The 12,931-nt window shown below is 53.9% G+C and overlaps 1 protein-coding gene across 1 annotated transcript in view; it reads left to right on the forward strand.

Moving 5' to 3' along the window:
* GTF2IRD1 (GTF2I repeat domain containing 1) overlaps nucleotides 1–12,931 on the forward strand; it is a 71,131-nt gene that overhangs the window by 17,440 nt on the left and 40,760 nt on the right. Inside the window, exons 9-13 of the mRNA XM_008570783.1 lie at nucleotides 3,175–3,200; nucleotides 4,189–4,297; nucleotides 5,187–5,224; nucleotides 5,699–5,779; nucleotides 6,413–6,502. Of these exons, the coding sequence (XP_008569005.1) occupies nucleotides 3,175–3,200; nucleotides 4,189–4,297; nucleotides 5,187–5,224; nucleotides 5,699–5,779; nucleotides 6,413–6,502 (344 nt within the window). The remainder of the gene's footprint in view (nucleotides 1–3,174; nucleotides 3,201–4,188; nucleotides 4,298–5,186; nucleotides 5,225–5,698; nucleotides 5,780–6,412; nucleotides 6,503–12,931) is intronic.

A 12,931-nucleotide genomic window follows, 5' to 3' on the forward strand; every position in this document is an offset into this window, starting at 1 on the left:
CACATGGGAGGCCGGAGCAGAGACAGCAAAGGAGGCCGGGAGGGAAGCCAGGGAGGGCGCCAGTTCTGCAAGTCAGCTCTGACCGCGTGGTCTCTGGCTTGGAACCCTTCTCTGCCCACACCCCCAGGATAAAACCCCACTCTCCAGCCTGTCAGACTTAGCACCTTGTCTGCATCCCCAGCCCAGGACCAGGCACAGCCCTCGGGCGTGTTCTCTGCCTGTGAGCCCTTCACCTACCTCCTATAAGCCTTGCTCAAGCCCTTTCCTCCTGCAGCACTCCCCACCCGCCCTCCACCTGTCTTCGTCTTTCAGGGCTCTATTTTCTCTGCCTCTAAAAGCCCTCCCCTGTCCTCATTCGGAAGGAATGTCACCCCCTGGTAGCAGGTGGTTTTTTCCCCCGCTTATCACCCTCCTCACCTCCTCTTGTATCCCTCACAGCACCTGCCATGGGGCCCCACTTGATAAATTATTCTGGAGGTGAATTAAAATTCATCGCCCTTCTCTCGGGCAGTGCTTACTCATGTCTAGCTTAAATCTCTCTTGCTGCTGCCTAAGTCCTTTTCCCTCAGTTGACTCATGGTAGGAGACTAGGGGAGAAGAAAGCAGCAAGGGTATCCCTTACGTGCCTGACCACAGTTTTAGGGCCTCATTGTGTCTACGATCCAAACTGTAGCCTGCCTTATTCTTCACCAGTGTTTGCCAAGCGCCTCCTGCAGCCCCTGGGCTCTGCTGAGGACTTCACAAAACAGCAGGCATTGTCCCTACCTGCTCCTGGAGACCACTGCCTATCATGGGGGTTGGTTACTTGTGTGATGAGTTGAGGATGCATCAAAACAACATGTTGGGCCAGCCCGGTGGCGCACTACTACAGTGCGCCACTTGGGAGCGCGGCGGCGCTCCTGCCGAGGGATCGGATCCCACATACAGACCGGTTCCCGCTCACTGGCTGAGCGAGGTGCGGGTGCAACACCGAGGGTTGCGATCCCATTGCCGGTCCTGGTCCGGGCGCGACACTGAGGGTTGCGATCCGTTGCCGGACACGAAAAAAAGACAAAAAAAAAAAAAAATAAATAAAATAAATAAAACAACATGTTCCCAGGTGTAGAGGAATCAGTAGCACCTGAGCAGCAAGCCTGTGAGGCTTCCGGAAGGAGGAGGCTTTGGTGTCAGGTAGACCAGGCTTGAAGCCACTCACTTGCAGTGCTTCTCTCCTGAGCTTCAGCTTCCTCATCTGTAAAAACAGGGACAGTGATGTCCCTCTGCCAGGTTTTTTCAACATAAAATGAGGAAGTGGACGTAACACATCTGACATGTAGCAGATGCTCAATAAACAAACACAAGTCCTTTTTCTTCATTTCCCTTGTGAACGAAAGTGTAGTTAAGCACTTTGGCACTGACGGCCTGGGTTCAAATGCTGGCCTTACTATTTCCCAGCTGTATGTCCTCTGGCAAGTTACTTAACTGCTCTGTGCCTCACTTATGTAAAACAGGCCTAATAATATCCATGCTTCAGAGTATTGATTGGAGACTACGGGATATGGGTGAAGGGTCTGTAACAGTGGCTGCTGCGTTCTGAGCCCTTGGTGCATTTTTCTCTGTTAACACCCGGCCTCATCTGCTAAGCATTTGAGGTCATCCTAGCAGAAGTGAGTCAGGACAGAAGAGCACTTAAGAAGCAGCCAGGAGGTAATCTCTGCCCTGGCTCAAGTGTCTCTGGGGTGTGTGGCGTGGGGGAGGTCAAGGCTGTCCTCAGCAAGGCCTGTGGGGCTTGTGACTGGTAGTATGGGTCTCCCCCCTGACCCCAACTTATGCTGAGCTCTGGCCTCCAAATTCTCAGGAACTTGAGAGGAGAGGGTTCTAGAACTCAGGACTGTGCTAGGAAGCCTGACAGCAACCCCTTGGTCAGTGCCTGTCAATCAGGCCTTCCAGTCCAGCAACCCATGAGGGCGTCTGACCTTCTCCCTTCATCTGCCCCAGCCCCCCTCCACCCAAGGACCTGCGAAAGCCCCCGTGCCATTGCGACCTGCTCCCTACCCCATGCTCCCTGATAAAGAAATAATCCTGTAGATAATAGATCCACAGTCCATGCTGGTGGCCTCTGTTTCCTGGGTGGGGCTGAGGAAGCAGTTCTCGGAAGGGAAGCCAGTTTCCCCTGCATTACGCCCTGTGCTTGCTGCTTGGCTGGGTAAGATCCAGATGTGTGAACAGTGGGTACCGGGGCCTCTCAGAATAAGAATAGGAAGTCATGTTTAGGATTATGCTCCGGGTCTCACCCCGTGACCCAGTCTCTGCCTCTGTGACCGACTTTTTTGCCTCTGGTTGAATTTCCTGCCAGTCTCCCCCAGGGCATTGTCGGGTGTGGGTCTCGGACAGATGTCCCTTCATTCCTCTCACCTAGAGCCTGAGTTTAGTGATGAAGGCCCCGTGCTCTGTCCAGTAAGCTTTGCTGCAGTGCCCCCTAAACCAGCTGCCTGAGGCCCCCGATCCCCCAGGCACCACCATGGCGGGGGCTGAGGGTAGAGCAGACAGAACGCCAGCCCTGCAGGTGGCAGGCTGGTGGTCCTAGGTCCCCTCACCCACCTTGACTCCAGCCTCCTTTTCTTAGCCTGGGCTTCCCGATCTTATCTGATGACTCAGGTCCCTGAACGGCTCCTGGGCCCCCAGCCTTCTCCCCTCCAATCCATCCCCTGGTGTTCTGACCATGTCATGCCACCTAGGGGCTCCCTGTTGCCCACAGGGTAGAGGCCACGTCCCTGAGCACAGCACCAAAGGCTGCTAGCCTCCACCCAGCCTCCAGCCAGGCAGAGCCCCAGGAGCCCCAGCTGTCCCCATGCCTGTCACTGAGTGAGATACAGGAGGTGTGGGGAAGAGCCCAAGGGATAAACGAATGAGTCATTCACAGTCTGGTGATGGGCGGGGAGCAGCTTGAGGCGCCAAGGAGAGCTCGGGCTGCAAGAGGCCCCGGGGCATTGGGATGAACAGTTTGGACCCTCCAGGACCACCCGGGGCCTGGCCTGTGCCTTCTCTTACCCTCACCTGTGGCCAGCTCGGTGCCCAGGCCTGTGGCTGTAGCTGTGCATGTGGGACTCTGTGACCATCACCGAAGGGGACCTCAGCCCCGGGAGAGCCCTGGAGCCTGCACCGTGCTCATGTCCGTCTCTGCTCTCTCCCCAGGATGTTTGATGAACGGATTTTCACAGGTGAGTGGGTTCTGGCTGGTCCACTCCAAAGCCTCCAAGCCAATGTCCCAGCAGCGCCTGAGCTGTCATTGATGCCAGACCCTGCCCTCTCCAGTCCCTCCCCTCTGGGCTGTGGCTTCTGTATTCTGGGACGGACATAGGCCCCCAGTTCCTGGATGCCATCAGAGTGTCCCACAAACCCTTGCGGCTTGGGATGCCCTGGACAGGAAATAATGCAGCTAACATTTGCTGGACACTAACATGCGCCACATTTTTCCTAAGCCGCTAGCGCATTTTAATTTAATTTAATTTTCAGTAGTCCTATGAAAGCAGTCTGTTCCTGTCTGCTGTGCAGATAAAGGAGCTGAAACCTACTTGTGGCTGCACCCCAGGCTAGTGGCTCTGGCTCAGGCCATAACTAGCTGGTGGCCACCTCAGCAGGAAGAGGCAGGCCCTGCCTGGGTTAGCAAGAGAGGCACGGACCTTGGGGTGCAGCCTGCCTGGGTCCTGGTTCTGGCCCTGCCTGCCACCAACTTTGGGACCTTGGGCAAGGTCTATGGGCCTCAGTTTCCACATCTGTGAAATGGGTATTGCTAAGAGCGCCTTCTTCTGGGTTCCTTACATAATTACATGAGAGCCTGTCCTGCAGTTTCTCTCAGCCTCAGCCTCAGCAGCGTGTTCTCTGGGGTTGAGAGAGCCCTCAGGAAAGGGGCTGGGGCTCCCCCAAAGCTGCACCTCTCTGGCCACTCTCTCCCTTCCTGCCCTCAATCTCCTAGATCCCTGGCTGCCTCGGTCACCAGGGCCATTATTCCTTCTGCCAGGGGAGGTGTCTCTCCTCAGGATCCATTCCTGGCTGTCGACTGGATGTAGAAACCCCCAGGAGGGGCAGAGCCAGACCCCATCCCAAGTGCCCCGAGCTAGGAGCTTCACAAAAAGCCCTGCCCATGTGACCCACAGGCAAGAGGAGGCCAGAGAGCCTTCGTCCTGACCTCCCTGACTCTCCTCCCAGGGAACAAGTTTACCAAAGACCCCACAAAACTGGAGCCAGCCAGCCCGCCAGAGGACAGCTCTGCAGAAGTCTCTCGGGCCTCCATCCTCGACCTGGCCGGGACTGCTCGGTAAGGTCCCAACCCACGGCCACCCCCTCTCTGGATGAAGGCAGCTTTACCTGCGGGTAGGGGCCAGGCCTAGGGTAGCTCCCACCACCGCAACACCCCTTGCAAGCACTTGGGGCATCAGACATGGACACCCATGCACAGCTCACCATGGGCAGGGAGAACCGAGAGAAGGCAGAACAGGGAGATCCCACCTGTTACCTTCCACTCTCAGGATCTAGTTGGATATCGCTTCTGTCAGAAGCTTCGAATGCCCATGCTAGTTCAGTGCCTGCCCTGAGAGCCCATAGGCCCTGCATGCAGCACGCGGCCTGGTGACCATCCCCAGTGGCCCCCACCCAGGCTCTGAGCTCCCGGAAGTCAGGGATGGTCCATTTCTCACAGAATCCCCACACCCAGCCTAGGCCTCCCCACTGCAGTGCTCTGGGAGGAAGGGAGGGAATTCACGGAATCATTTGTCACAGGGACCCTGCCCCTCTTCACTGCCCTGCCCCTCCCCAGACTTCCTTCCCCCTTCCAGGCTGGCAGTCCCTACAGTTCTCAGTCCCCCCAACGAGCACTGACCAAGCCTCCACTGGGCTGAACCTGGGTGCTCCCACACTGGCTAGACCCAGGCCCTGGTCTTAGGAGCTCCCAGCTGGTGGGGAATGGGGTCATCCAGACAGTTCACCAGGACAGTGAGCAGGAGCTTGGCTGGGAGAGCCAGGAGATGGTGATCCCAGGAGACAGGGCCCTGGGGACCTTGTGGGGCAGGAGGGCCAGGGAGGACCACTGTTCTGTGGGTATGGAGGGCTGGAGGGATGTGGTCAGGCCCCTGACTTCCTGGAGGGATACAGCTGGGGTGGGGTGGTCCCTGACCAGACTGATGCCATGGAATTTCTTGGCTTCACAGGTCAGACAAGGGCAGCATCTCAGAAGACTGTGGGCCAGGTGAGGAGGATTAGGACCCACTGTGTGTGTCATGGGGCTGGAGGGCCAGGACGGGGGAGACCAGCTCAGACCATGAGCCTGGAGGACTAATGAGTCTCCTCTGCCCCTCACCCCCCAGGCCTCGCACTGCCGAGGTGCATGCTGGGAGCGCCCTGGGGGCGGAGAGTGGCAGAGGGGGCGTGGGGAGATGGAGACCCGGGTCCTGGTGTCACCACTCCCTCTGGCCATGTCCGTGGGCTAGCAGCTTCCCCTCTGTGGGCTTTGGTTGCTGTATCTATAAATTGGAGACACCAGGCTGGCCTGAGGGCCTGCTTGACCCTCCGTTCCTGGTCTGGGCAGGAGCCAGGGGGCTGACGTGACTTTTCCTAGGGGCTCACAAACAAGTCACAGACACGGGAATGTTCTGGAATGACTTGCCCTGCCTGGCCAAGCTCATGCCCAGACCTGATCTTATCCTACGTTTCCTCTTCACAGGAACGTCCGGAGAACTAGGTGGGCTGAGGCCGATCAAAATTGAGCCAGAGGATCTGGATATCATTCAGGTCACCATCCCAGGTAAGGGACAGAGATCCGAACGGCTACCCCTGCCTGAACCTCCAGGAATTGAGCAGCTCCCAAAGCAGGGCTCCTGTGCCTGCTGAAACCAGGGCTGTCCCTCTGCCTGCCTCCCCAGGGTCTTCCCCCAGCCAAGAGGAAGACTCCAGGCCGTGTCTCTCTAGGTTGTTTCTGAGAGTGGTAGGGGCACCGAACATGTTTGTTCAGCCATGCCTGCCCTCTGTGTTGGGAATCATTGCTCTCAGTGCAGAACTTCTAGAAGGTTCCCCCAGCCTTCACCTCTGGCCAGGCTTCCCTGGAATTTGCAAGGCCAAAGAGAGAAGATAAAGACTGAGTGAAAAGATCTGAGTTTGATCCAGACTGAGAACCAGCAGGCCTTACTTTCCACATTTGTAACCAGAGGGGTGTACTTAGCCTCTGGAGGCTCAGCATGGGCGTAACCATTGGGAGCCTACACGGTTCTGGGCCCCTGCCTGGCCTCTGGCACCGATGATCTCTAAGCCTGCCTCCCGGAGTTCCAGAGTGCGGCTTCCTTTAAAGTCTGTAGGCATGCAGGGGTGGGTGGTCCCTGAGGGATCATGACGGGATGGGACAGGCATGAGATGCCTTTGTCATTCAGAGTTTTGTCTCCAGACCCCTCACCAACCTCTGAGGAAATGACAGACTCGATGCCTGGGCATCTGCCCTCGGAAGATTCTGGTTATGGGATGGAGATGCTGACTGGTAAGAAGTGGGCTGGGGCTGGCAATGCTGGGACCCACCTCCCTGGGGAGTGGCAGGGAGAGGAGTGGGCCAGGAAGCCCCCAAGGTTTTCTTGGTGTGGATTGCCTCTATTAGAGAAAACCCAATAAATACAGTTGGCCTTCTGTATCCATGGATCAAAAATATTTTTTTAAAAAACAATAATACAACAATAAAAGATAATAGAAATAAAACCCAATATAGTCTAGCAACTGTTTATATAGCATTTACATTGTATTAGGTATTATAAGTAATCTAGAGATGATTCAAAGTACGCAGGAGGATGTGCTTAGATTATTTGCAAATACTACACACTTTATATCAGGGACTTGAACATTCGTGGATTTTGGTGTCCACTGAGGTCCCAGAACCAATTCGCCACAAATGCCAAGGGACAGCTGAACATGCTTGACTCCCTGCCCAGGGTGGGTTCCTTCCAGAAAACTTGAAATAGGCTTGATTTATATCAGGTTTCTACATCTTTCTCAGGAGCCTCCTAGGGATTAATTTGTTCATTTATTCAACAACTATTTATTGTGTGCCTACTATGCATCAGGTCCTATGTAAAGTGCTAGGGACAAAGCGGTGAACCAGACAGAAGTCCCTGTGGGGACTGACATCCCAGCGCAGGGAGACAGACAGTAAGCAAATAAATAAGTAAAATAGAAAGTCGGATGGTGGTAAGTGCCATGGAGGGTACAAAGCCAGGAGGGGGAGTGCCAGAGGCAGGAGGGAGTGATGCTGTAGGATTAGGGTGGTTGGAAAGGACCTCACTGAGCAAGTGACATTGGAGCATGAAGGAGGTCCATGAGGGTATCAAGAAAGAACTCTCCAGAGGGAACGGCAAGCACAAAGGCCCCGAGGCTGCCTGGACCCACCACGTCTGAGGAGAAGCAGGGAGTGGAGTAGGGGGAGGATGAGGTGAGAGGGGTGATGGGGTGGGTTATTCAGGACAGGTACATCAGAGAGAAGTCTGGGATGTGACTCTGAGTCAGGCAGCCACTGTTGGGGCTAACGTGGGGCATTTTAGCAGGATTTACTCTGTTGTGGGGTTTAGAATAGATGGCAGAAAAGTGGAGACAAAGACAGAAGCAGACTCCTGCAATAATCTAGTAAGAGGAATGGTTGGGCAGGTCGATAGCAGCAGGAGGGGGTCAGCTTCTGTACATTTTGGTTTTTAACCTTATTTTGGAAATGTTCAAAAGCACACAAAATTGAGAATACTTTAATGAACCTTATGTAACCAACTCCCAGCTCCAACAATTATCAACAGATGTTATTATAGATACTTAGAAATAAAAATTATAGGTACTTCAAGTTTGTTAAAAGGGAATCATTATAACAACGTAAATGATCATACAGAAGGTTCGCAGAGATGGCAGAAAATGATGCTAGTATGCAAACAACTGAGGTTTGGAAAGCTCTATAACGGGCGAGACAACCCAGGCCAGAAGCTTGCAGCCCAGAACTGGTGTTTGCTTCCCTGTGGGTGATATCCTGCACAGGCTTGAGTGGGAGGGAGGGTGGGCGTAGGGCGGCTTAAGGGTTCCCTGCAAAAGCATAGTAGGCAGGAACCTAGCCACAAGTAGGCAAGCTGCTGCCACTGCCCTGGACCCCACCGGGATCCTGAGGCATGAAGGTGGGGGAAGCTGAGCCCAGCTGCAATCAGGTAAAGAGCACACCAAAAACACCATTTCCATGCTAGTAGCCCACCATAGCCACCACAAATGCCATGGCTGCTGCAAAGGCAGCTAGTCTATAGCAGCAATCACAGCCACCATGCACATGGCACGCCAGACTCTCAACTGCATGGACACAAGGAGAAGCACCAGTGGAGACCAAAAAAAAAGAGGTCCTCTCTCTCCACCAAGCACACTCCAGAGTAATAGAAGAAGCATCTGATGTACGATAATAGGGGAGGACTTGATCACACCTGTCCCACTGGACATATCATCAAGGCAACAGACCAACAGAGGAACAGTTCATCTCTCAGACAGAGTTAATCTATCAGATGTAATAACCATAACAAATCTATGGTTATTAGAGCGGGAGGGGGAAGAGGAGGAAGGGGAGAGATTGGATAAGGGGTATAAAGAATAAGTTTGATTTGTAACAATGAATATGCTAATAAAAATAAATTTTTTAGGGCCGGCCCGGTGGCGCACTCGGTAGAGTGCGGCGCTTGGGAGTGTGGTGGCGCTCCCGCCGAGGGTTCGGATCCCATATAGAGACCGGTCCGCTCACTGGTAGAGCGTGGTGCGGGCGTGACACCGAGGGTTGCGATCCCGTTGCCGGTCGCGGTACGGGTGCGACACCGAGGGTTGCGATCCCGTTAACGGTCACGAAAAAAGACAAAAAGGAAAAAATAAATAAATAAATTTTTTAAAAAAGCGGAGTAAGCAGCACTTAAATGAATGTGAGCGCAGAGTTCTCAAAAATGTAACATTCAGGGAAAACAAGTGCAGGGGAAAACGCCAGTGAAGCACCTGCCTAGACCTGGAGACATAAAAACGGTGCTGTGTGGCTCTAGGAATACGGACCACAGAGTGTACAGGTGAAAACACCAAGGTGACGCCTGGGAAGGAGGAAGGGGAAGAGACGGGAAACAATGCAGACTCTGATTTCACAACGAAAAGGCCAGGTGCGCGCACAGCAGAAAGCTGACATGTATTCATTCCGGGGGTGGGCGCGCAGGCGTGTGTTATAATATTCTGTATGCTTCTCTTCTCTTCTTCAATTTCTTCTCTCCCAAAAATAAACAAATGAGTGGAAAAATAAGGTTTCAGGCAGGCCCCAGTGGAGGGGTGCCGTGTTAATTGGTGACATAATAAAGGCAGAAGGTCTAAGCTGCTTGGTCACCTCCATCCTCTCCATCAGGGATGATGGTCTGGAAACAGGAGAATAAGGAGGATGTGGGAGCCCAAGTTCAGGAAGGAGAGAGGAAAGTCTGCAGAGGAAGGTCATCTGTGCGTGAGTTCAGATCTTCAGCTTCTGAGCCGAGTCTCAGGCAGATGATACCTAAGAAGACCATCCATAGTACTGGAGAAGTCAAGGTGGGTGGGGATGAGCCGACAGGGACAGACAGACGGCAGGACAAGGGTGTTTGCAGATTACCAACAGGTAGACTGAGTCGGCCTCAGTACGGTTCCAGGATAGATTTCAGGGAGCAGCAAGAAGGGACCCAGTGTGGGGTCATTTGTCCGGAGTGAGTGGACTCGGACAACAGCTGGAGAAGACTGCAGGTGGACCCCAGACTCCACCTGGGGGAGGTTTCCCGTGGTGTCCCAGAGGGCTGGGTCCTTTCTTGCATGAAATTTGCAGGTGCCTCAGGAAAGAATGATGTTCCCCATCACCCTGATAGTCCAGAATGCTGTAGTAAAAGCCACAAGAAAAAGTCATTGCCCAAGGACGTGTGTCAGGGGTTGTGTTCCCTGGGGACCTGACTCTGCAATGGCGGTTAATGTGTGGGATGTTTATTAGGGGCTGCCCTTGAGATCAACACCTGTGTTAGGGAGGAGACAGAGGGAGAAGCTGAGCCACCGGGCAGCCCCAGCCCCAGCCGCCCCCGTGGGGAGCTGTGGAGTCAGAGTTGTTCCAAGTTGAACTGGGATGTCCTGGCCTTTCTACTCGCACCTCTATCGGTCATGAACATGGGCCTCCCTTGGCTGGGGGTGCTCTAAGCAGTGACTGCCGAGGGCTGTCTGCTGACCATACCCCCCACTGCTGGGGCATCAAGTTCTTCCTTGAACGGGATCTGGATGGTGGATCCCAAAGGCCACCACAACACGAATGGATGAATGGCAAGGAAAAAAAGTGTGTAGGGCCGGCCCGGTGGCGCACTGGATAGTGCGCCGCTTGGGAAGCGCCGCGGCGCTCCCGCCCAAGGGTTCGGATCCCACATACAGACCGGTTCCCGCTCACTGGCTGAGCGAGGCGTGGGGGCAACACCGAGGGTTGCGATCCCGTTGCCGGTCCCTGGTCTGGTACGGGGGCAACACTGAGGGTTGCGATCCGTTGCCGGACAGGGAAAAAGACAAAAGACAAAAAAAAAAAGTGTGTAAATATACACATGCAGCGACAGAGAAATGAGAGTCTGGACCTCTGTTGTATCTTCGATGGACAGAACTTTCACAGAGCATATTAGGAAATGAGTGCTCGATGCCAACCTGCAAATTACATTTTAAGAAATCGTGTCTGAAGAGCCATAAAACGAGCACCCCTTGGTGGTCCCAGAAGTCCAGTCCTAGGAAATGATCTGAAATATGGACAACGTGTTCTACACGAAGGTGTTTGTGGCAGTGCTGATGACAGTGAAAATTGGAAAGACCCATCCAGCTGTTAGGGGACCATTAACAGTATCCTCCTGCTGGACTATTATGCAGCTGTTAAAAATGGGTGATGAAGGAGAGAGCTTGTAATGTAATGTTCAACAAAAGATGGCAAATAGATTGGAGTCTGTTTACACCTCTGTTGCAAACATAATCACCAGGGGAAAACGAGGCTACACCAAAGCAGTAGCTATGCCAGGTCAAGTCAAGATTTATCTTTTTCATTTTCTAGATCAGGTAGGATGTGGTTTAATACTGTGGTAATGAAGAAAAAGTCTTACTTGTCTGGGCACAGGCTGGGCATGACCAGACTTCAGAGCAGGCGGTGGTGGGACTGTCTGGGGACTTTAGCTGGCCATGCACTCGGATGAGCAGCCAGTGTGGTGTGGCATGGTGTGGCGCCTCACTGGCTTTGCAGTGGTATTTGAGAAGAACATGGGGGTCTCAATGAGGCACTCACAGCCAGAGGCTGGGCAGCACTGCCGGGCTTGGGGCCTGTGGATGAGCGTGGTGCCATTTCTATTGGAAAGGCTTCTCCCCGTTGGTTTTTGCAGGCTCAGCAAGGCTAGTCCACCTCCCTAGGGTCACACAGCCTTGGGCCCAGGTTTGCTGATTTCCCATTTCTAGGGTTCCTTCCAGCATACTCCACTCAAAATTAATGAATTATGAAAATTCCAAGATTTTCAGGATCACTGTGGATTAGATGTGTTACGTGTGTGTGTGCTTTCCCTGTTTACGCGTGTGTTGTAAAACAGTTCCATGGTACAGAACTATGTTATTGTGTGGAAGGAAGAAGCGCCCATTGCCCCTCGTCAGGCAACCACTAATTTAGTATCCTTCGTGTGTTTTCCCTACATGCATGCTTACATGTATTGTTACTGTCTTGTACAAATTGTCCCCTGCTTCCCCACTTGGACATCTTTCTAGGGCGGTGTGATGTTCATTGCGTCAGTGTGTGGCTCATCGTTTATTGAGGTTGTTTCCAGGTACTCGCTGTTGAAACCAGTGGAGCAGAGAGCGTGTAGACCGGTGTGTTCAGGATACATAGTTCAGCCCTCCATGCCTCCCACTGCCTCGGAACAGACCCGCAGGGGTGGACTCAGCCAGCCTCCTCCTGTCTCACGGCCCCGACAGCAAGGCTGACCAGAAGCCCCTCCTTAAACAGCCCCGCAGATGCCTGAGGGGGGCCCCTGTGGGTGGTGGGGTCTGACCCTCTGCCTCACTCCCCCTAGATTGTTTCTACTGCCTGGGTAGGTGGCCACTGCACACGTGGATGGCTCACAGGAGGGACAGACTCCCTGGCCAGGTGTGTCCTCTCCTGTCCCTCACAGGCCTCCTTGTGAACTTAAATCAGAGCTATGGGTGTGACATATGGGGAGCGTTCTTCACCATGAGACACATACGGCTGCCTGTGACTCGTGGTCACATTCCCCTGACCAGGTGAACCCTCCTGGTGGCCTGCCTTGTCCTGTCTGTCCCCACTACACTCACCTCTTCCTCTACCTCTGTCTATCCAGAAATGGCAAAGATGTGTTTGTCCATTTGGGATCCCATAGAAGCTGACCCTGAGACGAGGCTTTGAGTGCATTCGTTTGAGAGATCCAGGAACATCATCAGCAGGGGGTGGGAAGTGGGCCTGGGACTCTAAAGGGGTGTCACCAGGCCAGTGACCACTGTGGCCACCTGAGCTGAGGAACCAGCAGAGCCCTTAGCTCGCACACCTCAGACTGACCACAGCCGAGCGGGGAGGGAGCTGGGGTATTGATCCTCCAGTGCCCCGTCATTGGGTGACAGCTGTTTCCAGGTGTGAACACTCCCTGAGTGTTCTGTCCCCGCAGCCAGGATAAAGCCTTCAGGCAGGGTCAGCAGGGCACTGCATCTGCTGGCTGCAGTGTGACAGTTTCCCCGAGGAAAGTTTGGTCCTAAAGCGCAGGGCTGGCCCTCTACCTTTTCGCACTGGCAGCTGAGCATTGGTGAAATCTTTCAGAACCTTCCTGCTTATGCTAAGCTGAGCCCCAGGGCTCAGACTTGCCTTTTGATTCCAGGCACGGGCTCACCTTTCTTATGGATTGTGAGCAGACCT

This window comes from Galeopterus variegatus, unplaced genomic scaffold (assembly GCF_000696425.1).
Source record: "Galeopterus variegatus unplaced genomic scaffold, G_variegatus-3.0.2 Scaffold631, whole genome shotgun sequence".
Classification (NCBI taxonomy): domain Eukaryota; kingdom Metazoa; phylum Chordata; class Mammalia; order Dermoptera; family Cynocephalidae; genus Galeopterus; species Galeopterus variegatus.